The following is a 25,162-nucleotide window of genomic DNA, read 5'->3' as shown; positions in this document are numbered from 1 at the left end:
TAATGTCCATTTCAGATACAAGATTAGGTTAATACATAGTTCATAAGCTAAGTATTAATTTCTACTTAAGCTGTAAAAGAGAAACAAGAAACCGATTTAAACTTAATGACGAATTGCGAATATAATTAATCGATAAGCATTCGATTCGATCAATGAAGAGATCGAATGTTGTTTGACTCATTCAATTCATAATCATCAATACTGAAGAAATTTTAGAATGGCAACACAGAGCGACGACCGGAACAACCACGGAGTACAAAATATATAATTAATTTCGAAGAAAGGGATATATACTCAAGAAAATTGTCAAAAATAGCGTGGAAAATTTTATTATGTATTATTATTGAGTAAAATGGATGTGATAGTATTTAAGTTAGAATTACGTGGGTTTATGAGAAAGTAAACTGTAGAGCGCTTGGTTGGTCAATCGTTGGTATTATTTTCATCTTAAAATCATTTAACACAACCTAATATGTTAAAACATATTTATTTATTCGTCTTAATTAATTTAATGATTAATAAACTTGAATAGGTATAAAACCTAATAATCATTATAATTTCATATTTTATTCCATCTTTAAGTAAATTAGAAGAATAGACCATTATGAGCTTTATTTTCATCAGTCTAAGGTTTATTTTACTACGACACAATTACGATTATTGAAAGCGGTTCAGTTTGTTGTGTTGGTATTGTCAACTCAGCGAGCGCATAACATCACAGCGTGGGCAGCCATTTCGTTAAAACTACAAGTTGAAGAACTCAGCGACAAAGTTGCTAATTATATTTTTGCTGCGGGGTATTCTTTTAATTATTTAAAATAGGAAAACTTTTAGATTATTCATTAGAGAATGCGAATCAAATAAAGATACCATGTAGACACCAGATATTTACGCGATTTCCTAATTAATGTTGACGCCATATATTATTCACGTTCCCTTTTCAAACTCTTTTGAGACTTCTAGTTAGAACTCAACCTGTTTGTGAAAAAACTTTCAAAATCTAGTTAAAGGAAAGGTCCCTCTCTCTGACTAACTTAGTTTTTTTTAGCGTTGTTTGACAAAATATTCCGGTATCCATAGGCTAATAGCTGCCACCTAACCTACGTCCCACGGAGCCAGCGCGACGTCTGCCCGGTGTCATCTGAGGCGAGATTCATCTGTTTCGCCGTAAGTACATGTTATCTACCTAAATTGATCTAGCGTTTGTTCATGAGAAGACCGAGAAACTGCTGCATACCGGGACATGTGCCTGCTACCCTATACGCCTTGCTTAGGGCTTATTTCGCCGCTAAATAAATATTATCTATACTTGATATGAGATTCACGAGCACTTTAGTGAAAGGAGTAATTCATTTTGAATATAATTGTGTGATAAATTTGCTTAATTTACCTTCATTTGTTTAGAAACTAAAATAAATAATGCGTCCAACAAATTAATTACTTGATTAGTTAAATAAGTAAATTCTTATAGAGAATAGTACTTCACTATATTTTTACTAAAATATCATAATCAATTTAACTTTATAGTAAAATTCTAGCCATCATCGGAGCAACATTATTTTGATAAAGTAATAAATAATATTCCAGACTATCAGTAGTATATTCATATCATGATATTAATATCTTATTTAGAAGTAAATTCAGCAAATTAAATATGAACGGAAAGGAATTTCAACTTTATTCCAGTAATTTCATCAAACGTTGAGATTTCTCTATATTGTCTGCCGCCTGGAGTTTTACAAATTTTAGAGAACTGCTTCTGCTATGTGTGATTAAATAAATATTTGTGTGTTGATTTTTTACAAACCCTTAAACCCTGTTTACCCATGCTTATAATTTGGTGAATGCTTTGTGTGTTAATTTACAGCGGTTATATGTGACAGTGTTTTCCAATATATACATGATGTAGGTTGTAGTAATTGAGGAGCAATACAAATAAATAAAGTGAAACTTAAAATTAAAATAAAATATCAAACTTAAAACTAAATAATTACACTATGATTATCATTATGTGATATAAAATTATAAATACTTAGTTGGATATTTCTTGACTTTTGATTTTGTTAAAACACAGTGAACACTTTGAAATTATAGATTTAAGGATAATAGTAATGGACAGCGAAACAATTATACTTCACTTTCAAGAGACCAAGGGCGGAAGAGGAAGTTTGAAAATAATCAAGAAAGAAAATTTTCAACGGAACCATCTGGAAAGAGAAAGGAAACCTTGCACGCACTGTGGAGACAGATACCATCACTTGCTTCTGTGCCCAAGGTTACTTCCAGAAAATAAGCAGATAAAGACAACGGAAGTACAGAAGAACAAAGCGGAAACATCTAAAAATTAACAGGAAAACAACGGAGCCTCCGGGCCTACCATTCCTTTGTGACTAGGCTTAGTGAACGATGTGCGACCCACCGTTATGCAAACAGCCATTATAGAGATAACTGCTGAAGGAAATAACAACAGGCATAAAGGTAGGGTAATGCTTGACGGAGGAAGCATGAGATCTTACATTACAAAGGACTTCGCAAAGAAACTCAACGTGGTAACCATAGAAGATAGTCATCTTACCATATTTGTTTTTGGTACCAATACACCTCAAGAAGTGGAAAGTCCCAAAGTCAAGATACAGATGGTGACACAAACCGGTGAAATTGTTTCAATTAATGTCAACGTCATCCCTGTGATTGCAAGAGGCGTTCCATACTTAGGACCTGACCGTAAATTATGGAATCCGGAATATAAGTTAGCTGATGATGGATCCTTCGGTGACCGGATAGACCTTTTAGTGGGTAACGACTACTATCTATCTCTGTTATTACCCGAGATAATAGAATTAAAGGAAGATCTTTTCATGATTAACACCAAGTTTGGATGGACTTTCGGTGGAAAACCAGAGATAGAAACAGATAATAACTTGGAAATCATCACCTATTGTCAGACTAACTTGGATATAGGAAGAAATAAACCTGATTTACCATTAGAAGGTGTAAACCTAAAGGAACTATGGGATCTTGAAACAATTGGCATCGTGGACTCTCCGAAAGAGGGCAGAGAGGAAGAAGCCTTGCGTCATTTCAACGAGACGACCCAGTTTGAACATGGCAGATACCAAGTCTCGTGGCCATGGGTAGAATACCCTCCAGACTTTGATCCTAACTTCGGTTTGGCACTAGGACGACTTGTCAGTTTAATTAATCGTCTAGATGTTGACACATTGACTTCGTACGACGAATTAATTAAGGAACAAGAGAAATTAGGCATAATAGAAGTCGTACTGGAGGAAGAGGTTGTTAGCCCTAGTCATCCCGTTCACTACCTACCACATCACTGTGTCAAACAGAAGAATAAGCCTCCGCGCATAGTATATGACGCGTCATCTAAAATCAAGGACAATAAGAGCTTAAACCAGTGTCTTTACTGTGGTCCCTTAATGCTGGAAGAGTTGACAGGAATATTGTTGAAGTTTAGATCACATAACATAGGTATTTGTGCAGATGTCGAGAAAGCATTTCTACAAATAGGTTTACAAGTTAAAGACCGTGACGTAACTAGATTCCTTTGGATCAAGGATCTAGATAAACCAATAGAAAATAACAATTTAATACATATGAGGTTCTGTAGAGTCCCATTTGGTGTGATCAGCAGTCCGTTCTTACTGAACGCCACAATTAAATACCATTTATCTAGATCTAGTTTAGAAAGTATACAACGTATTGCTTATGACATCTATGTAGATAATATGGTGACTGGAACAGATACTGTAGAAGAGGCTATAGACTTATATAGCGCAACAAAACAAGAGTTTCAACGAATGTCAATGAACTTGAGGGAGTGCAGCTCCAACTCACGTGACTTCATAGAACAGGTTCCAGACAGCTGTCAAGATAGAATAGTTAAGGTACTCGGACTGGACTGGAACTTAGAATCAGATACACTTCACTTGCGACTGAAGGAACGCGAGTATCCTAGCACAAAGAGAGGAGTTCTACAATGCATCGCGTCAGTGTACGACCCTTGTGGGTACGCAGCACCCTCTACACTATCAGCGAAGCTTCTTCTACAGGATTTGTGGAAACTTAAATTAAAATGGGATAACCCTTTAACTGGAGATGAAGCGAAGAGATGGATTGACATACAGAAAGAACTTAAGAACTTAAAGGACACCTGTGTTCCCCGGTGCTGTGTAGAGAACCTTCGGCAGAAGAGCTACTCCATCCATTGCTTCACAGATGCTTCGACTAAAGCATATGCAGCGGTTGTCTACATAGTGCAGGGCAACCAGAGAAACTTCGTAGTAGGAAAGTCAAGACTGATACCTATTAAGGATCAAGATGATTTGAAGATCCCGAAATTAGAGCTTATCGCATCTCTTATAGGTCATCGTTTAATCCAGTACGTTAAGAAGTCACTACAAGGCGAAATAACTGAACAAATCCTCTGGACGTCAGATTGTAATCGGTTGGTACTACTCAGATAAACTTCTAACACCGTTCGTATCAAGAAGAATACAAGAAATGAAGAAAAATAAAGAACTGAAGGTACGATATGTTCCAACGGATTTAAACCCAGCGGACGTGGCTACCAGGCCCACACAGCCAAAGGAGGAACTGGAGAAATGGTTGACAAGACCCGAGTTCTTATCAAAAGACTCAGTAGAATGGCCCGTCAGTCCGTCAAGTAGCATTCCAATGGAAATAGAACTTGACGACAGAGAGATACAGGTTGAAGCTGGTAGTTTAAGTATTGGATCTGAAGAAACGACACATAGAGAGGACAGCTCAAGAACTGGACCTAAAGAAGGGACGAACGAAGATATCGGCATCGTATATACTAAGCTAAAAAAAGCTGGTAACCCCAGACACGGTAAACTTCGAACGCGGCATCTCTAAATCAGAAAATATGGAAAGAGAGTGTATTTGGACTAGTAGTGTTATGTGGTGAGACCTTGGGTGTATTATATTCGCGGACAGTGTTATCTTACAATTAGAACACAGAATAACAGTGCTACAGTGAACAAAAAACATTGAACCGAAACTGCTATAAGACATCTGTTTTGTAAACAAGTTTGTGTTATTGTGACAGAGTGATTATCCTATTAACTAAATTGTGGTTACACATGTACAAAAATAAGTAAAATCAAGCAGTAATTACACAATATTGGACACCTATTCGACGTTATATATACGAAATTATGACAACCACGTTCATTGGCCTTCAAAAGAGGTAAACAAAGATCAGCTGACCAATCATCGCAAGTACGGTAACAGCTGACACTTGACAAATTGTTGCCATACTAAAGTGTACTCCACGCCCTTTAAGGATTTATTTAAGCGCCATCTATGCGATTTTGGCGGAACTTAGTAGTTCATAGTCATAGTGACATCTAACGACTATAGTCTGAACGAAATAGCTTAAAGTATTCTTAAACTCAGTTCGATAAAATGTCGAAGAAACTAGAGCAGAAAGCTACAATTGGTGGCCGCAAGGCGGCAGCACCTGTATGTTGTTTTAAATGCAAGTCGTATGTGGACCCGCGGAATGGCATATTATGCTCTACATGCAAACATTATTATGAGTTTGACTGCGCTGGTCTCTCGGAAAAACTTTATAATTTAATGAGCTCTGAATCAAAGAAAAGCTGGAAGTGTAAATTGTGTATACCAAAAAAGGATGAAAAAACTACAAATATCACTTATAGAAAGACAAATAAAAATAATCCTATAAAAAACACCGCACCTGGGGCCCTATTGTCAACCCCATCAAATACTTCAAAAAACAGCCCCTCGGCGTTAAACTCACGTCCGGGATGTGACAGTTATGACAAGGAAAGCTCTATAACTATGCCATCGTCGCCTCCGGAGCAAAGTCAGTTGTCCACACCGTCTGATACTCCTAAAAGCTGCCCCTCGGAGGCAGATTTGCGTCCAGTACATGGCGGATATGATAAAGAAAATCCTATTGTTTTGCCGGCTTCACCCTTAGATCATAGTATAAATGACAATCCTCATAGAAATGAAAGCAAACTGTGCTCACCACACAATGAATCTAATAACTCCCAGATCTTGGATTCTCACGTACTCACTGAAAATGAACAGTCGGACAATTCCATATCAATTTCTGATAAATTATCTAAGAGTTTGGACGGCTTGCCGATTGGGCCAAATTTACTCTTGCCACAACAAGAGCTGCAGGGAAGAATAACGGAACTCGAGGTTGCACTTATAAGTACACAAAACGAATTGGATGACAAAATTATTGAAAATAGTGAGCTCCATAAAAAAATTCAACAACTAACTATGGAAACAAAAGTGCTGCAATCGCTATGTCACTCCACATCTGTAGAAATAAAAAACAGCGCAAGGAAAAAAAAGCGTTATTCTCTTCGACCTGACGGTTTATCAACTCCGCCTTCGCCAACCACCCCCACCCTTACATACTCAGGGAAACCGGTCGATATCATAAGCGAGAATTTACTTAACATGCAAACAAACATCTTCAATTTAGAAACGCTGGTAAAAAACATTGAAATAGAGATAAAAGGTCTTGCTAAGCAAATGGAAATCCTATCATTAAAAGTTCGTACTCCAAATAAAATAACAATTATTCCGCCTACATCAAGATTATCTGTTTCGACGCCAAACAACGTCTATCAAAATATGGAATGTATTAATAAAAGCAGTGAAAACCAGGATAAAAGACCTAAAATTGCTATTTACGGTACCCAACAATGCATCGGTCTTGCTGCGGCATTGGCGCGCTCCAGAGAGTATAGCAACTACGTCAACTACGAGGCAACCGCTCTGACTAAACCACACGCTCGTAGCGCGGAATTAATAAAAAACTGCCTAACTACGAAGTTGAAAGTAAAAGACAAACTGGTGGTATGTATGGGCGAAAATGACCACGACGCACGAACTATATTATCAAACATGCGAACCCTACTTGATAAATTCACTGACAGTACTGTGATAATATTAAGTGTAAAACAAAACCATTATATAGACACTAGTTATCTCAATTCTGAACTCCAAGATTTATGTAATCAGTATAATAATTGCTATTTTGTTAACTGTACTCGGAAAAATATTTATACTACGTGTAATGCAATAAACTACACCATAGACTGTGTCGATTATAATAATACATATCTAAACTTTAGTGAGCTGAAAAAACGTATAATTCGTAACAATTACCGCGATCTAAATAAAAATGACGGGTTGCATAAAAAAGGCACTATTCCATACTTTTTTGCACGCATGAAATCTAAGCTCACACGGGACACTCAAATGGCATTAACTACGCATTCTTCTCCGAAGGAAAAAATATCTAAGAATAGAATAGAATATTATTTCCCCGTTACAAACAAACAAGAGAATAATACGTTTTTTCGAGCCCCAACTGAATAAAAAAACATTAAACTATTCCGCAAGCAGCGATGGTAATGGTCTAAACCAACATACAAATTTTATAATTCTCCACCAAAACATTGCGAGCGTGTTACAAAAACGTGAACTATTGGACATAACCATGGCTGAAATGCGTGACGAGGGAAGAGATCCCGATGTTATTTGTTTGTCGGAAACATTCGTTAAAAAAGGTTCTGAATCTAATATTAAAATTAAGGGGTACAAACTAGCTTCTTCCTTTTGTAGGGATAAAAATAGAGGGGGCGTTTGTATTATGACTAAAATTGGGTTAGAATTTAAGGAATTATTGTCTATAAATAAATATGCCCGTCCAAATGTTTTTGAATGTTGCGCAGTTGAAATAACACACAATAAATTGATAATAATTGCATTGTATCGTACACCAAACTCTGACGCTAACGTATTCTTAAACGAACTTGACGGAATTCTTAGCCAGATAACCAAGAGAAAGGAAAAAAAGATAGTCTTAGCTGGTGACTTTAACATAAATACAGTTGTACAAAATAAAATTTCCAACTATCTTAACGATCTTGTAAAATGGCATAACCTAAAGATTCACAATTATAAACCTACGCGATTAAATTCATGTATAGACCACGTCATTAGCAATATTGAGGGAGCAGAGGGTCAACTTCTCCCGTTAGGTCTTTCGGATCATGAGACAGCTCAGATCCTTTATATCCCAGTTACGAAAAAACACTTAAGTCCAAGTATTAAACACATAATGCGCAGAGATTATAGCCCAAGTAATGTACGTAAATACCGCGAATGCCTAAAAGCTTTAACTTTTACTGAGACATTTCTTGAGCCCGATATGAATGAGGCTTTCAAGTCTTTCCACGATTTAATTTGTTTATTTTATGAACTATGTTTTCCATTCATAAGGTGTAGAGTCTCAACTAATCGTAAACAGAAATGGATTACAAAGGGTCTAAAACTAAGCTGTAAAAATAAACGGGCCCTACGTTTTAGACACTATAAAGAGAAAACTTCAGAAAGTGGATGTGCATACAAAGTCTATTCAAAAATGTTACTTAATTGCATAAATACTTCCCAAAGGCTACATAATTACAGATTTATACAGAATTCTACTAGTAAAAGTAAAGCATGTTGGGATATTATCAAAGACGATCCAGATCAGCGCCTCACGAACGAACATTATATTACTGAAATCAACAAGGATGGTACTATGATCGAAAAACCCATTCAAATAGCACATGAATTTAATAGCTACTTAATTCAACGTACAAGCATTAATACAAGCTCAATTTTAAAAAACACAAATTCTAAATTGATCAACAACACCATATTTGTCACTCCTGTAAGCCACAACGAAGTCAAAAACATTATACGATCATTGAAAAACACAAATTCCACGGGTTATGACGGATTATCAACTAAGATTTTGAAATTATGTGTTGACGAGCTAGTACCAGTTTTAACTCATCTACTTAATTTATCTTTCGAGGTAGGATGCTTTCCAGATGCTTTGAAATTGTCAATAGTCACACCAATATTTAAAAAAGGAGACAAATCCTTAATGTGTAACTATCGGCCCATAACGCTTATACCGGTTATATCTAAGATATTCGAAAAAGCTATGCATAAAAGGATCATGTCATTTTTAGAAAAATATCAGATATTAAAAAGAGAACAAAACGGATTCCAGAAAAATAAAAGTACGACACTTGCGACTTTTAACCTTGTTAACAGTGTTATTCGGAATATTGACAATAAGAAACCGGCAGTTGTAGTGTTCTTCGACATGTCAATGGCATTTGATTTCGTGTCACATGACCTACTAATTAAAAAGCTTCAAAATCTTGGTATAAGAGGGCCAGCTCTGCAATGGCTCAAGTCATATTTAAGTAACCGGCAGCAATGTGTTGAGATAAGAAGCTCTGTAAACTCTACTACAGTTAATCATAGGTCTTCGTACATGGAAATTAGCCAAGGAGTGCCGCAGGGTAGTGTACTGGGACCACTCCTTTTTCTGCTATATATCAATGACCTACCAGATATAACTACACATCAATGTACGCTTTTTGCAGATGACATATCAATTCTAGTGACATGCAATGATGAAATGCAATACAATAATGACATTAATAATACTATACAATCTATAATCGAATGGCTTGAATTCAATAATTTATCTATTAATCTTAATAAAACTCAATTTATCCAATTCCGTAGTGTAAGAAACAATGGAAAGTTATTGGATGTCCGATACAATAATATACAAATTAAGGAAGTTGATACTATAAAATTCTTAGGAATCACCTTAGACATTAATTGTAGTTGGAAAAACCATATAGACGCAGTGTGTGACAAGCTCTTAAAATTTGCATATGTTCTGAAACGACTTCGCAACATATCTGGTTGGAACACACTACTGATGGCATATCACGGATATGTTGCGTCTCAGTTAAGATATGGACTTCTTGTATGGGGCAATTCCAGTGACGCGGCTAGGGCTTTCATAGCACAAAAGAAATGTTTAAGGGCAATGTGTGGGATGCCCCAACGGGAATCATGTAGGCCATTATTTACAAAGCATGAAATTTTGACATTACCATGTATGTATATTTTTGAAGCAGCTGTTTTTGTAAAAAAATACCCACATCTGTTCAAAAAAGCTAAAGATGTATATCATAGAAACACAAGGAACCCAAACAGACTTGTAATTGATTTTGTTCCAAATACTTCCCTTTTCATGAAAAGTAGTTATTATATGTGTATACGAATATTTAATGCTCTTCCTGATAATGTTAAGGATCTCCCTCTTAATTCATTTAAAGCACAACTTTATCGTTGGCTAAAAACTAAGATGTTTTACACTACAGATGACCTGTTTTGCATGTTAGATAATATTGAGTAGAAGTTAGATAGTTATTTAGTTAAGTTTAGTTTAAGTGTACATTTGCATGCTAAACTAGCAAAATATGTTTAAGCACAGATATATGTTATCCTTACCAACTCATTGTACCATATTTTAAGCAAATAAAGAATATTATTATTATTATTATTATTATAAGGTTTCCGAGATCAAAGAAGTCCAAGCTAAGTACTTTCCCGAAGAACTAGCAGGAAAAGAGACTAGCTTAAAAAGAAATCTAGGTCTTTTTATAGATGAAGATGGAATACTGAGAAGCAAGGGGCGATTCCAATACGCTAATTGGACGTATGACAAACGATATCCAATCTTACTACCTCCTAAGAGTACATATACAGATAATATCATTATGAGAACTCATAATGATAATTATCACGTCGGAGCCGCCCACACTCTTAGTATAATTCGTCAGAACTTCTGGATACCACAAGGGAAGAAGCGAGTTCTTAATCTCTGTCTGTTATGATATACTATGGAGAAAGCTTATGGAGATGGAGGTACCTCCGGAGCTTATATCCATTTTCAAATTCTGGTACACAAGACAGGTCAATAGCGTTCGATGGGCAGGAGCGTTGTCGGAACCGTATAGTTTGGAGTGCGGGGTAAGGCAGGGAGGGCTAACCTCCCCGAAGCTCTTCAATCTATACGTAAATGGACTTATTGCCGAGCTCAGCAGCACACATGTCGGTTGCCACGTGCAGGGCGTTTGCATTAACAATATTAGCTACGCGGACGACATGGTGCTGTTGAGCGCGTCACCCTGTGGTCTCGCGAGGCTTATAACGGTCTGCGAGCGGTACGCTGCAGCACACGGGCTTAAATACAACTCTGCAAAGAGCGAAATGATGGTGTTTGGAGTCAGAGGTAAATGTCCATCCAGTCCCAGTATTACAACTAAACAAAACCCCGCTTAAGTTGGTAGACAATTTTAAGTACCTGGGACATATGATTACCTCTGACCTCAAGGACGGTGCCGACGTCGAAAGGGAGCGCAGGGCACTGGCTGTGAGGGCGAACATGATTGCCCGCAGGTTCGCTTGTAGCTCACCGGCAGTAAAGGTTACGTTATTCCGAGCCTTTTGTACATCTTTTTACACCAGCAGCCTGTGGGTGAACTACACGCAAAGGCAGTACAGTGCCCTGCGTGTACAGTACAATAATGCATTTAGGGTGCTGATGGGGCTTCCTCGCTGCTGCAGCGCGTCAACAATGTTTGCGGAGGCGCGCGTAGATAGTTTTGCTGCCATTATGCGCAAAAGAGCCACTTCATTGTTATGCAGGGTGAGGAACAGCACCAACAGCATCCTAGCCATGTATGCAGACAGGTTTGATGGGGCCTACCTGAACCACTGTGGTGCACTCCATATGTGCATAAATAAATAAATAAATATGTAAATATAATGATTAATGTAGTTAGTTAATAAGTTTGTGTGTGTGTACCTACTAACATTAGTTGTAAGATTAAATGTGTCACTAACGAAATTGATCCTTTGTTGGTCTTAAATAAATTTAATTTAATTTAATGTCATAAATAAATGTAGTCAATGCATCAAACAACGGGGTGGACCGTTTAAACTACCGCCTACACCGGCTTTACCTTCTGAAAGGGTCAACTACACGGAACCTTTTACTTTTACAGGGATAGATTATCTAGGCCCGATACTAGTTAAAACCCAATCAGGAACGGAGAAGAGATGGATTTGCCTATTTACCTGTCTTGCCGTACGCGCCATACATCTGGAAGTAGTGAGAGATTTGACAGCAGAAGAAGGACTTCTCGCCTTAAGAAGATTCATAGCTACTAGGAACGTACCCACAGTAGTAACATCTGACAATGCCACTAATTTTAAATTAATATCCGAAGTTATGACACGACCTTATTGTATAGAAAAGAAGATTAAGTGGCGTTTCATCCCTCAATTAGCACCATGGTTCGGGGGCTTCTATGAGAGACTTGTGGGTATGGTCAAAGTCTGCATGAGAACGACTCTTCAGAAACATCTTCTTACGGATAATCAACTAAATACCATAGTCAAGGAAATTGAAGCTGTTGTCAACACGCGACCGCTAACATATGTCGACGAAGATGTAGAACATATACTTAGGCCGTCTGATTTCATAGCCATGGGAAGAACCATAATAACAGACACCGGGAGTGATGAATCCTTACCTCTAGAAACACAGACAAAGAGTGATCTAGTACAAAGCTGGAAGAGAGGTATCAGCATATTGGAAGAGTTTAAAAGAATGTTCATAGATCGGTACCTTTTGAGCCTGAGAGAAAGGTATTCACACTCTCCTAAACAACCTAGGTGCACATCCAAGCTTGAACCATCAGAGGGCCAAGTAGTACAAATTGTACGTACTATGTACTGTGTACGTATATTAATAGTCTCAAGGCCTAATATTGAAGGTTGCAATTAGAGTTCGGAGATAGTGAAACACACGTGTGATACGTTAACTAGTAATTTATTGACTGAAGCTTTCAATCCATCGCGGGCGCAGCCGCGGTTATATTAAGTTACATATAGGTAAAATAGGTAGCTATCCATTCATGTGTGCCTACACCATTCCCCCTTCCCCTTTTTTACAAAAAAAATATGACGAGAGAATAGACACCATTGAAAACAATACTAAAAGTTTTTTATTTAATTAACACTCTTAAATTCTAACACCTTATAACTAAAAAAAAAACACTCTGTTGCAGCAACACTTAGTGTTTCTACACCACACAATACGTAAGCATAACGCTATGCATAGCTGGCGCCCGGTGCCGCCTGTTGCGGGGTATTAGTCACTAACTGTCTCTGCACCCAGATACCACAGTATACATAACAGGACCACGCCAAACATTATCGACATGGCCACCAATACCAAACTGATGGTGCTGAGTTGATACTGGAAATCGTTTGTAACCGTCTGCGTTTGGGTTACGACACTGCGAAGTCTTACCGGCACCAGGATGCAAAACTATATCGTTCACTGCCCCTTCTTTTATCTCAAAATCATTCGCGTTGAACTCGGGTCTCACCGAAACTTCCGATTTTATCCCATCTTGTGTCGCCCACCTACCAGCCAATCCTGCTAGTACGAGAGTTCCTCCTTCGCATCTCCAGACGGGCGATCCGGATTCTCCAGGTTCGGTTTTTCCTATCCAACTAAAATTGCCATCCATATCAACTATAGCCTTCATCCTGTAAGTTCTTCTACTTCCCTCACTTTCACTGTTGATATATATCTCTTCTCCATGCTGGGGTTTGCTAAAGTGGAGCATGCCACCCCAGGTAGTAATGTCCGAATCTATGCTAACGAATGTTGGTTCTAACACCGTTCTTCCCATTCTTAGAGCGCTCTTCCCAACTCCATGGTATGGCGCATGCATTACCCCCTCATAACCGACTCCGATGCAGTAATCTATTGGTACCCCAAAAAACCAGCAGCATGTTGCTGCAGCGCATGGGATTGAATGTGCTTGCCGCGGCGCTGTGGGCCTGTGTTGGAAGGCAATTTTTCAATATTACAATTGGACATAGAGAGAGAAACCTGAGATTGATAGGTGTCATTTTGTGCCTCATCAATAAAACTGAGTACTTGCCCATGGTAGGATTGATGACACTGGGGCTAGAACAGCACCAGTTGTTCACTCCACGAGCTCGAGAAATGATAATAGAGGCTGAGAATTGGCTTGAAACGCGCATGACTTCTCCGGTTCTGCAAGCGGGAGCTAATAATGCGCTGATGGGCGAGCTGGAATCATGCATAACGACTGTACGTGAATTGTGGCAGAGTTTCCGTGATTGTGGTAGTATCGAGTTAGGATTCATCAATCGGATTGAGGATGAGGAAGATATGGGCGTCATGACCCCAAATGAAATTATTCACAAGGAGCAGAGTGCTGTCACGGTGACCAAGATCCTTGCTATGGCGAGTGCCATGATTATCCTCTTTTTCGCTGGTACTGGCACTCTCGGCTTGAGCATGCTACTTATAACTATGATGATTGTGACTTGGGACACGGCGAAGGAGAGGTTCAGTGTCTTACCGAGTAGGACAATGGGAGTACCGGATGGGACTTACCGTTTAACTCGTAAGTTTTTTGACTGAAGCTTTCAATCCATCGCGGGCGCAGCCGCGGTTATATTAAGTTACATATAGGTAAAATAGGTAGCTATCCATTCATGTGTGCCTACACAAATAAAGGCAGATAACAAGAATAGACAAGACTGGAAAGTAGGGAAAATTATATCTCTTGAAAAGGGAAGCGACAATTTGTGTCGTGTTGCCTGCGTTGTCCTTAGGGAATAAAGTGTATACTCGTTCTTTAGCACAATTGTATCCATTAGAAGTAGAAGATGTGACAAGCGAAGAAGCTGCTGCATCAACGGTGAATAAAGAAGACTCAAGAGTTCTTCAAGATTCACAAATTTTAGATATCGACCTCGAAGTCGATAATTTGGGCGACATGCCTTTTAATGATGAAGGGGATAAGGAAAGTTTATATGATACGGAAGGTATTATCGAAGAGTGTACTCTAGAGAGAGTCACTTCGCCTAATAATATTGAGACAGACAATGGATCAAACGCTGATGATGACACTGGCGCATCTCCACGACCGCGGCAGCAAAGGGATGCCGCCGCCAAGGCCCGAGAGAAGATCCGGCAGTGGACGCGATCCCTATCTTCTCTTCTGCTCGCCGTTGGGAGTGTCGCGAGTGCCAGGCACTGCGATGACGTTTAACATCAATATTCACCGCTGGCAACCCTACCAGGGAGTAGTGTATCTATGGTGAGTAAACAAGCTTTATTGTCTATGGAAGTCTCTATGGTCATAATCTTCATTGTCTATGGAAGTCTCTATGGTCATAATCTTCATTGTCTATGGAAGTCTCTATGGTCATCACTGTCTCCGTACACGTGGCTAATGAGATATCATACTTTGTCGCCATTCCGAGAGGAACAGTGAAGTGTGTTAGAGGTTATGTTCATCCTACGAAGCAGGGAACCACATGGGCTGGCCCCCCTAAAGCTGAGTATTCTCCATTTGTTTGTATTGGTTTTGCTCTCTATCCTGACCATGTAATGTGAACTCATAACGTAGCTAATTTGTCTCACTACTAGTTTCATGACTCTTGATACCTAAGATCCTCCATGAGAATTACTTTTATAATGTTTGTCCCCGTAACTGGATAGATGTGCCCACAACTTAGATAGGGTCAACGAGGAGATGGAGGAGGAGAATGGTTCAATATCGGCAACCTGTAAATCACTATTTTCGTAATTTTATTAATTATGGACAATAAAAAACTTTTTTTTGTTTTGTTTGGCTTAGCCTAATTAGGAACCATGAAGACGCGTCCTTACTTTTTTGTTACGTTCCACTGAGAAATTGTCTTAGGTAATCCTAGACATAATATTAGGTTTTTGAAGTTTATTGTTTACTTTATTCAACTTTTATAGTGTTTAACATTTACTTTTATATTATCTATACCTTGTGTAAAAGTTTCTATTTGATATTCAGACAATTTATAAAAGAAAAATTAAAAAAGAAGTGCCTCTTTTGAATATAACGTCACTCAGTGGACATGTGATAGATATTTTGAGAAGATTCGTTTATGTTTGTCAAATGCTTGTTTTTGAATAATGACTGTTTTGAAGCGCGAGCGCGAAAATGACAAGTCTGTGGTTTTGATACGATTTATCTTGTTAATAAGAGATTTCATAAATATATGGCTTTTTATATGATCTTTATGCGTTTATTATTTCGTAACTCAGTGGATCACCCAACCCCAGAAACTCCGACTAAATTCCATTTTTTTCTTTTATCTTAGTAAAATGTTATTTAATCATATAGATTTTATGTATTTTAGTGTCTAATTAACTCAAAAGTAGTGTTATTTTGTTCAAATCTTGCTAAATATAATTGAACACAATTTTTCGGAAATGGTACAACAAAATAAAAAATGGCCCAGAAAGATTTGTACGGTAAGATATAGCTTGGGCCCCTCCCTTCCGACGTGTCGGAAGCCGGTGTTGCTCGAAGGTTTGCGGTGGCCGGCAAACGCCGTCTGTGCCCATAGGTGTAAAGCGGCCGTTACATCTTTTTTGAAATTATATGATTACGATGCAACTGAAAAACTTCTAAAAATTACTGTTTAAACTTAAATGATATAAATACAAAAACGCTAACTTCAATAATGTCTGAAAAAAAAAAATCATGATATTCCTCTAAAAAATGTACCATCAGCTCATGCAACGCTTGATGTCTTTAACTTCATATTTTTCTGTATACGTTGTGCTTCTCTCACATACATTATTACATATAGCCATCCATACATGCCTCACAGTCTTTGGAATCTCCCTGGTGATGACAACTACATACACACACACACATACACACACACACACACACACACACACACACACACACACACACACACACAAACACATACACATACACATACACTTAAAACCTTGTTTGCCTTATCATTTGTTTTGTTTCTTTGTTTTCTTCTTTATCTTTATATAATGCGTAAATACTATGTATAATGCGTCTAGACTTAGACTGAATGTGATCCGGGAGAGGTAGTGCTTCCTGCCGTCATACAGTTTATACTAGTACGGAGGAATCGTTTCCTACTCTTACGAACAACATGTTGTAATGTTAAAATTGTATTTAAAGGAAATAAATAAATTGAAATTGAATACGTATAACAGGTTCGAGTGGAAGAGATGGAGAAAGGCGGCGCATGGAGATGGCGTAAGCTGTTTTAGATAGATATTTGATTCAACAGTGGCGGGGTCGTGGCAATGTAATGTAAATTTATGCCACGGCCCCGCCACCCGCCACTAATAATAAATGAACTTTTAAAATAATGCGCAGTATAACGCGCCAATTTCAAACGTCGGCCCGGCCGAACGAAACTCGCGGATTGGACGACTTACTTACCTGCTGCACCGCATGAGTCAATCACAGCTCCGAATCAAGACGCACTGCGCGTGAGCGATCGTATCCTTCTCTACCATGAGTTCCGTGAATGATAGTCGATAGTGAGAAAGTTAAGGAAAATGTATGGAGTATTTGTACAGAGCCTCTACCGGTCACTTAAAGAACTAAAAATTTCAACTGGTACCATGAGTTCCTAACGTTTTTACGTAAGTTTTCTATCCATGCCTAACTTCACACCTAAAACGCTCTCTTTCTAATTATATAATGAAAACTGAGCCAGAATAATTCTACGTAAATACTTTACGCGAGTAAACGTGACAGATGTTATCGAAAAATACGTGCGTTTCCAAAGTGACATTTCTGTCAACTTTTAAACACAACAAATACGCAGATTTTTCAAGACTATCCATGTAATTTTCAACGTAATATAATATGTATTAATTTATAACAGTACGTGAACTTCAAGTAAAACTTTAACGGATAAATCAATTAATAGCTCGAAAAAAGGCTGATTTAGTACAAAGGTAATGAGTTATACTTGTCATCATATTTTCCTATTTCTACTACTTTCCTAGTTCTACAGTTTTTGCTTTTAGGCAAGAACTTACGATTGAAAAGCACATTTCCATAAAAACCCGGATGGCATCCAGCGCATGTACAAGAAAATCGTTCATCGTTCGTATGCATGTGGAAGTTAATTATAAATAAAGTCAATACAAGGAGCGGTAGATCGGCATGTTGCTGTGTGCACATAACACATAGTAACACATACTTACCGCAAGACCAATTGTTTTTAAAATAATTCCTACGTATTTTTATTAGGAAGTGTAATATTTTAAATAAAATGAAACATTACAAATGTTCTGTGAGTTTATTTATTTTTCTTTACTATAAATTATTTTCCGATGTTCAAGTTTTGCTGTGTGGTTATGGGTTTTCATGTCTCAGTTTAGCAACAGGAAATATAAAACTTTCTTCTAAAACTTTTGCTGGTGGTTCAAAATCTGAAAATTTAAATTAGGTTTAAACACATTCACTGCCAAGAACCCGCTGGATGAACCCACCGTTTTTATATTGGAAATGGGGCGCTTGGCACTGAAAGTGTTAACATTGAGATCACTTACCATACAATTTAGATCGCTATTAAGGTTGTACGCATTAGATAACGTTACTTTTAGCAGTAGGAGACCTATTTTAATACAGATTTCTTCTTAAGTTTGTACTATTTTCAACATAATAATCTTATTTATGTAGCCAAAAGTAGGGGTTATCCGCAGATGGTCTAGAACGCAAAATGACTAGTGTGTTGTTTTGCCTAAATCGCAATTAGTCTACATCGCAAAGTCTAGAACGCAAAATGCCCAATTTTTATATCACCACATTTTACATAGGTAGGTTAGGTTCGTTAGGTATTTTCAAATGGCCGGAGGCCAAACAGCAAAGAATAGGAGCCCCGCGGAAGCGGGGCTCCGTCGACATCGCTATAAAGTTAAGATAAAACGGAAAAAATAATTCGGGCATTTTGCGTTCTAGACCGTTTGCGATGTAGACTAATTGCGATTTAGGCAAAACAACACACTAGTCATTTTGCGTTTAAGACCATCTGCGGATAACCCAAAAGTAGCATGTATAATTGCAAACCTCACTTGCTGCTGGCATGTTACTGACTTTACGTTATGATATTATTTTGAATTTTAAATGTTGGTTTTGAGACCGCCAAGGAATGGGTATATAAGCACTACGTTCTATGAATGAAAAGGCCATGGCCTTCATAGGTGGAGAGTTGTAGACTAGGTTTGTAATTTAAAGATCTTCAGTAGGAAAAAATTAGTTTTATTGAGTAAACCACGAAACGTACATTGTTATAGGAAAGAAATTGATGAAGTGCCCACTATGGCAACGAAAATGACAATATTCTTATGATTTTAAATATGGAACCTTTAGTTCGTTTTACAATGTTGCTAACATTATTGCGCCACGAGATTAAATAAATTTAAATGCGTATGTTAACATGAGCAACATTTAACAGGAGTCATTACAATTAAATTATATACTTATAACTTATTTTTAAAGAAGCAACTGATGGTTAATCAACACAAATCTTAACAGAATAAATAAATATGTGTAAACTCTTTGTTTACACTTAAATACATACATATGAATACCTTTGTAATAGGCACTTTAGACACTTATTAAAAACTAAAGATTAGGCTGTTATATTCTATAGGCAGTACATATATTTTTGTAATGGACCTATTGTGAATATGACCAAGGGTCACTCAACTGCGCGTACTATGCCGTCCTTCCCCGGGAACAAGTTAGTTACCCTCGCCATGGGCTACTCGAGAGGAGGTGAATTGTCACTACGCATTATAATTAAACTACGAATACCGAACTCGCACGAAGCACCCAACAAGCAAAATATAGTTTTATAATTATCCCAAGACCATCCTTTTATCAGAACTATAAGGGAATTATAAGCGGTTACAAGTCCGGAAAAGGGCCCACTTTATAAGTCTATTCGCACTTATAAGATATTTATAATGGCCCGTTGAAGTACCAATTACGCCAGTAGTCTATAATAGAATTACGTATAAAAAAATAAAATAAAATATCTTTATTTCAGAAAATTAAAAATTCCATACAATATTGTTAGTTATTACTACATTACAGCTACATGTTAGTATAGTAACGGCACCAGTCATGGGACATTTAAGAGGAAATTTTGAGTATTTGTGATATTTCCCTGATACATGTAAAAGTTCTACCGCTTAGCTTGTTAAAAGATGAATATCCTATCCTTCTTTCATGTTTCAGGCGTGTTGTATCAAAGATACTGCAGTCAGTTTCCACATAATTAATAAATTAAAAGTATGTGTTTTTTCTCCAGTCATGGACACCAAAGCTCCAGTAATGGAACCCCGGTAATGGACGTGGATCCAGTAATGGGCCCCCTATAATGGGCATACCCTATCAGTATAAGATATTGGAATAGGGAATAAGTTTTTGGCAAAAAACGAGTTATTAGTCATTTTTGTCACCCGATTGCATTGTCATCCGATTTGCATACGTATCCAAAATTTCAACTCAATCGGAAATCCGAAAGTGGCTCAAATGCCATTTCCAAGATTTGAACCACACTAACTAATACAGGATGGATTTTCTTTTTGGGTCAGTGAGGGCAGCTACCACATCCCGTGCTGCTACGAGAAAACGGTCTTAGAAGACCTTCCCTCGATTTCAAATTAATGAAGATTGGCTTTTACAGATTTTGGAAAAAACATACAGGGTGCGAGGAAAAGGTAATTTTTGACAAACTTTTTTTTTTATGCCAATCGATCCCATTCCTATTGAGGATCAAAAGCTTGTATGGAACAAAAAATAATTTCCGGCTAGAAAAGCCACAAATCGAGGAAAACATTTCCCATACAATTTGTATGAAAATGAAAACTTATTTTTCACATGCTATTTTTGTATGCCAATCGATTCCATTCCTATCCAGTCTCAATAGTTTTTTTGGGGTCAAAATTAAATTTCTCATTTTCTCCATAGTAAATGTATGGAAAAAGTTTTTATTAATTTGTGGCTTTTTAGTACATTACCGTAAGTTGACCCCAAAGAAACTATTGATACTAGATAGGAATGGAATCAATTGGCATAGAAAAATAGCATGTGAAAAATAAAAGTTTTCATTTTCATACAAATTGTATGGGAAAAGTTTTCCTCGATTTGTGGCTTTTCTAGCCGGAATTTTTTTTTTAGTTCCATACAAGCTTTTGATCCTCAATAGGAATGGGATCGATTGGCATCAAAAAAAAGTTTGTCAAAAATTACCTTTTTCTCGCACCCTGTATGTTTTTTCCAAAATCTGTAAAAGCCAATCTTCATTAATTTGAAATCGAGGGAAGGTTTTCTAAGACCGTTTTCTCGTCGCAGCACAGGAAAGAAAAGTAAGTAATAAAAAGTCAAACTTAAACAGCTCTATGACTCTTATTTATGGTAAAATATTGCCAGTGTTTATAAACTACTTTTACATACTTATTTTAGAGGATTTGTGGTTTTATGTCCCATTACCGGTTCCACGTCCATTATAGGGTCCATTACGTTAAGTACAATAAAATTAATCATTAACATAACACAACATTTTGACAATGAGATCAAGATTTATAATAAAATTAAAATTAATTGGAATCATGAATATGTAATAAATAAGTAAAATAAAATTGACTAGAATTGAATTAGGATGTCACAACATTGTTATACATATAAATAATGATTTCATGTCAAAAGTACAAATAGAAATAAACAAATGTCCTAAAATAAAATTAAAAAAAAATAAAAAAATAAAAATAAAAATATTAAAATACGGCGATAACTTATCAATTAATAACTTTGACCCAAGTGCACAGGATGGAACTATCTGGTCTGTCAGCGATTACCTTCAGTATCCTGTTGTCGCTGCGCCGGATGCGGTTTAGAAGAGATGCGACCCGCTTTCGCCTGATCGCATAAAAGTCGTCGGTACGCGCCTCGGCAAACATTCCTGACGCGCTACAGAACCGTGGCAACCTCAACAGGACTCTGAAGGCATCATTATACTGGATACGAAGGGCATTATAGGCTTTCAGCGTATAGTTGACACATAGGCTACCCGTGTAAAATACTTGGCAGAACGCCTTAAAAAGGGTGATTTTAACTTGTTTTGAGCAACGGGCAAACCTACGAGCCAACATATTGCTTCTGACCGCTAATGCCCTTCGTTCCCTCTCCAAATCGAGATCGTCCTTGAGGTCATCAGTCACATAGTGCCCGAGGTATTTAAACTGTGACACCCTCTGTAAGTCATTACCATTCAAAGTTATAGCAGGCAAATGCTCAGGGTTCATTTTCTTTGACCTGAAGACTAAGACTTCGCTCTTTTTGGAGTTGTATACAAGACCGTGAGTTTTCGCGTAGGCTTCACAGCCACTCAGCATTTTCCTGAGTGCACTGACAGAGGGGGACAGCAGCACCATATCGTCGGCGTAGCTTATGTTGTTCACACTAACGCCGTCGACATAACACCCCATTGGCATTCTGCTGAGCTCCTCTATCAGTCCGTTAACATATAAGTTGAAAAGCTTCGGCGACGTTAAGCCCCCCTGCCTAGGGTTTGCAAGATCCGTCAATTTTTCGGATCCGGATATTTCGGATATTAAAATTTGACGGATCCGGATATCCGGATAATTCGGATAATACGGATCTGTATCAAGAAAGGTGACGAAATTTACAACTTACATACAAGGAACAGCTAGTAAAATGTTCATATTTTAGTTAATTACAATTATTAATTGATAATGATATTGAGGTTTCTAATATCATTTTTTTCTAAACTGAATAGTTTGCGCGAGAGACACTTCCAAAGTGGTAAAATGTGTGTGTCCCCCCTGTAACTTCTAAAATAACAGAATGATAAAACTAAAAAAAATATATGATGTACATTACCGTGTAAACTTCCACCGAAAATTGGTTTGAACGAGATCTATTAAGTAGTTTTTTTTTAATACGTCATAAATCGCCTAAATACGGAACCCTTCATGGGCGAGTCCGACTCGCACTTGGCCGCTTTTTCTTAAATTTGCCATTATAAGCTCACAAAATAGAAAATAGAGAAAAGTTACATTTATGTACTTTTATTATTTTATACCGGTGTGGTGTGATATAATTTATACTATTAAAAAACGTACTTCCTTTACCTTGGTAAAATAGCTATACCTTCAGTCGTTCGACTGAGAAAAATGGCTTAGAAAAAGTATCTAACTCATTTATTCAGTCCCCATTACAACAATCTTCCATTATAGGTATACAGAGTGCTTCCTGTAACAGGAGCAATAAATTAAACTGTAGGCTGTACTCCTCAAACTGACCAACATTTGTTCAGCAACTTTTGGAAATAACTCAGGTTTTGATTTTTATTACACTTTAAAGTTTATTCGAAGACGCAATCTATTGCAAATTTTGTTATGTTTAAAGCGTGACAAGCAACGTCAAACATACTAATGTCAGCGTACATTGAAGGCAATATTTATTTTGTATGAAAAAGAGGAAGTCTAAAGGATTCATAATTTTTAAAAGTTGCTGAACAAATGTTGGTCAGTTTGAGGAGTACAACCTATAGTTTAATTTATTGCTCCTGTTACAGGAAGCACCCTGTATATAAATCCAGTTAATTACTGCAAAATAATGTAAAATTACTACAAAAGTTTCGGGAAATTAAGAAATTTGGGCTACAGCTTCTTAATAACGAGAAAAAAATATCAATATTAGTTACTCAGCAGCACATCAAGCACATGTTATTTATGTTAACAGAAGACTGGGAACCGACACGATAACACAAAAAAGTCACTGATAACAACACGCACAAGCACTAATGATGTTCCAGGTAGACGACCCAAAGGCGACTGAACGAAAACCTGATAACTATTACTTTAAAACATACAAATATTTACCCTTATTCCAGTCAGGAGGCATGCAGGTAGCTCGTTTTAATACTGTTACTGTTACTACTGTTTAGTTTAAGCAATATTTGTATTTATTTTATGACGTTATCGCGTACCAATAACGCGACCAATGCAATATTTAACGGATCCGTGAGATCCGAAATATCCGGATCCTATAAGACGTTGGATCCGGATCTTAGATTTGACGGATATCCGGATATTTCGGATATCCGGATATTTCGGATATCCGGATATCCGGATCTCAAACCCTACCCCTGCCTCACTCCGCATTCCAACCTATAGGCTTCCGATTGTGCTAACCCCCATCTAACCGTATTGGTCTGGTTGCCGTACCAATATTTAAAAATATCTATTATTTCACGCGGGACCCTACTTGCTGCTAGTTTATCCCACAGAACACCATAGGACACCATGTTAAAGGCTTTAGACAGATCGAGGAAGCATGCATATACAGGCGTGCTCCTCTCTGTGTAATACATGACGGTGTGCTTTAGACTTAAAATGGCGGTCTCGGTAGATAATCCTGCTCTAAAACCAAACTGCCCATCATGTAATTTTAGATATCTACCAAGTCGCATGTCAAGCACACCGTCAAGTACTTTAGCTGTTATTGTAGCCAATGAGATGGGCCTATAGTTACCTGTGTCTGCCAGGTCCCCGGTTTTATTTTTAACTATTGGTACAACAATTGTCCTCAACATGTCATCCGGCAAATAGGCATGACCAATACACAGCGAAAACAGCATGGTCAACACTCTGGGTAAGTGTACGCCAGCGGCCTGCAGATGCTCGATACTGAGCCCATCGTGTCCCGGTGACTTTCCTCGCGTCATGTGACGGATCACATCAGAAACTTCCTTACATGTGAACACGGTGAACTCAGCACCAAACTCAGCATTGCATGACTGTACTGTGGAACCCAGTGGTGATTCTACCTTGAATTTATCTTTAAATAACCGTGCTATCTCCGCTGGCTCATTACATCCATTTACACTAACTGGCAGGCTAGGTCTTACATTAAGGGAATTAGTGTGCTTCCAGAAGGACCTAAAATCACCCTTTGAGCGATGGGAGGCCAAAACATCCATTTTAATTTGGTCCTGGTGGTTTTGACACCACTTTAACCTACACTTAAACCTGCGCCTACTGTCACACATGTCCTGGCCCCTATTTCACCAAGCTGACAGGTACGACAATTGTCAAAAAAATGACAGACCTTTGTTTCACCACGCCGACATTTGTCAGTGACATATGTCGAGTGACAATTGTCAAGTGACAGGTGACAGATGACAATTTCGTAAATTGTTTTGTATAGAACTTCATATGAAATGAAATGAAATGAAATCGTTTATTTCAGGCAACTAGTGGCCCATACATAAATACCTA

At 37.7% G+C, this 25,162-nt stretch overlaps 3 protein-coding genes across 3 annotated transcripts in view; 1 reads left to right on the top strand and 2 right to left on the bottom strand.

The window, feature by feature from the left end:
- The window catches only part of LOC134654661 (zinc finger BED domain-containing protein 4-like), a 1,082,235-nt gene that overhangs the window by 662,444 nt on the left and 394,629 nt on the right, over nucleotides 1-25,162 (bottom strand). The window lies entirely within an intron of this gene.
- On the top strand, nucleotides 2,505-4,484 carry LOC134654473 (uncharacterized). The gene has a single exon (XM_063509914.1). It carries the CDS (start codon nucleotides 2,505-2,507, stop codon nucleotides 4,482-4,484), a length of 1,980 nt encoding a protein of 659 aa, XP_063365984.1.
- LOC134654472 (uncharacterized) lies at nucleotides 21,656-22,351 on the bottom strand. The gene has a single exon (XM_063509913.1). The coding sequence runs from the start codon at nucleotides 22,349-22,351 to the stop codon at nucleotides 21,656-21,658; it is 696 nt and encodes a 231-aa protein (XP_063365983.1).

Source organism: Cydia amplana, chromosome 15 (assembly GCF_948474715.1).
Source record: "Cydia amplana chromosome 15, ilCydAmpl1.1, whole genome shotgun sequence".
Taxonomy (NCBI): Eukaryota; Metazoa; Arthropoda; class Insecta; order Lepidoptera; family Tortricidae; genus Cydia; species Cydia amplana.
Note: the sequence above shows the minus strand (reverse complement) of the source record. Positions and strands in the feature narration are given on the sequence as shown.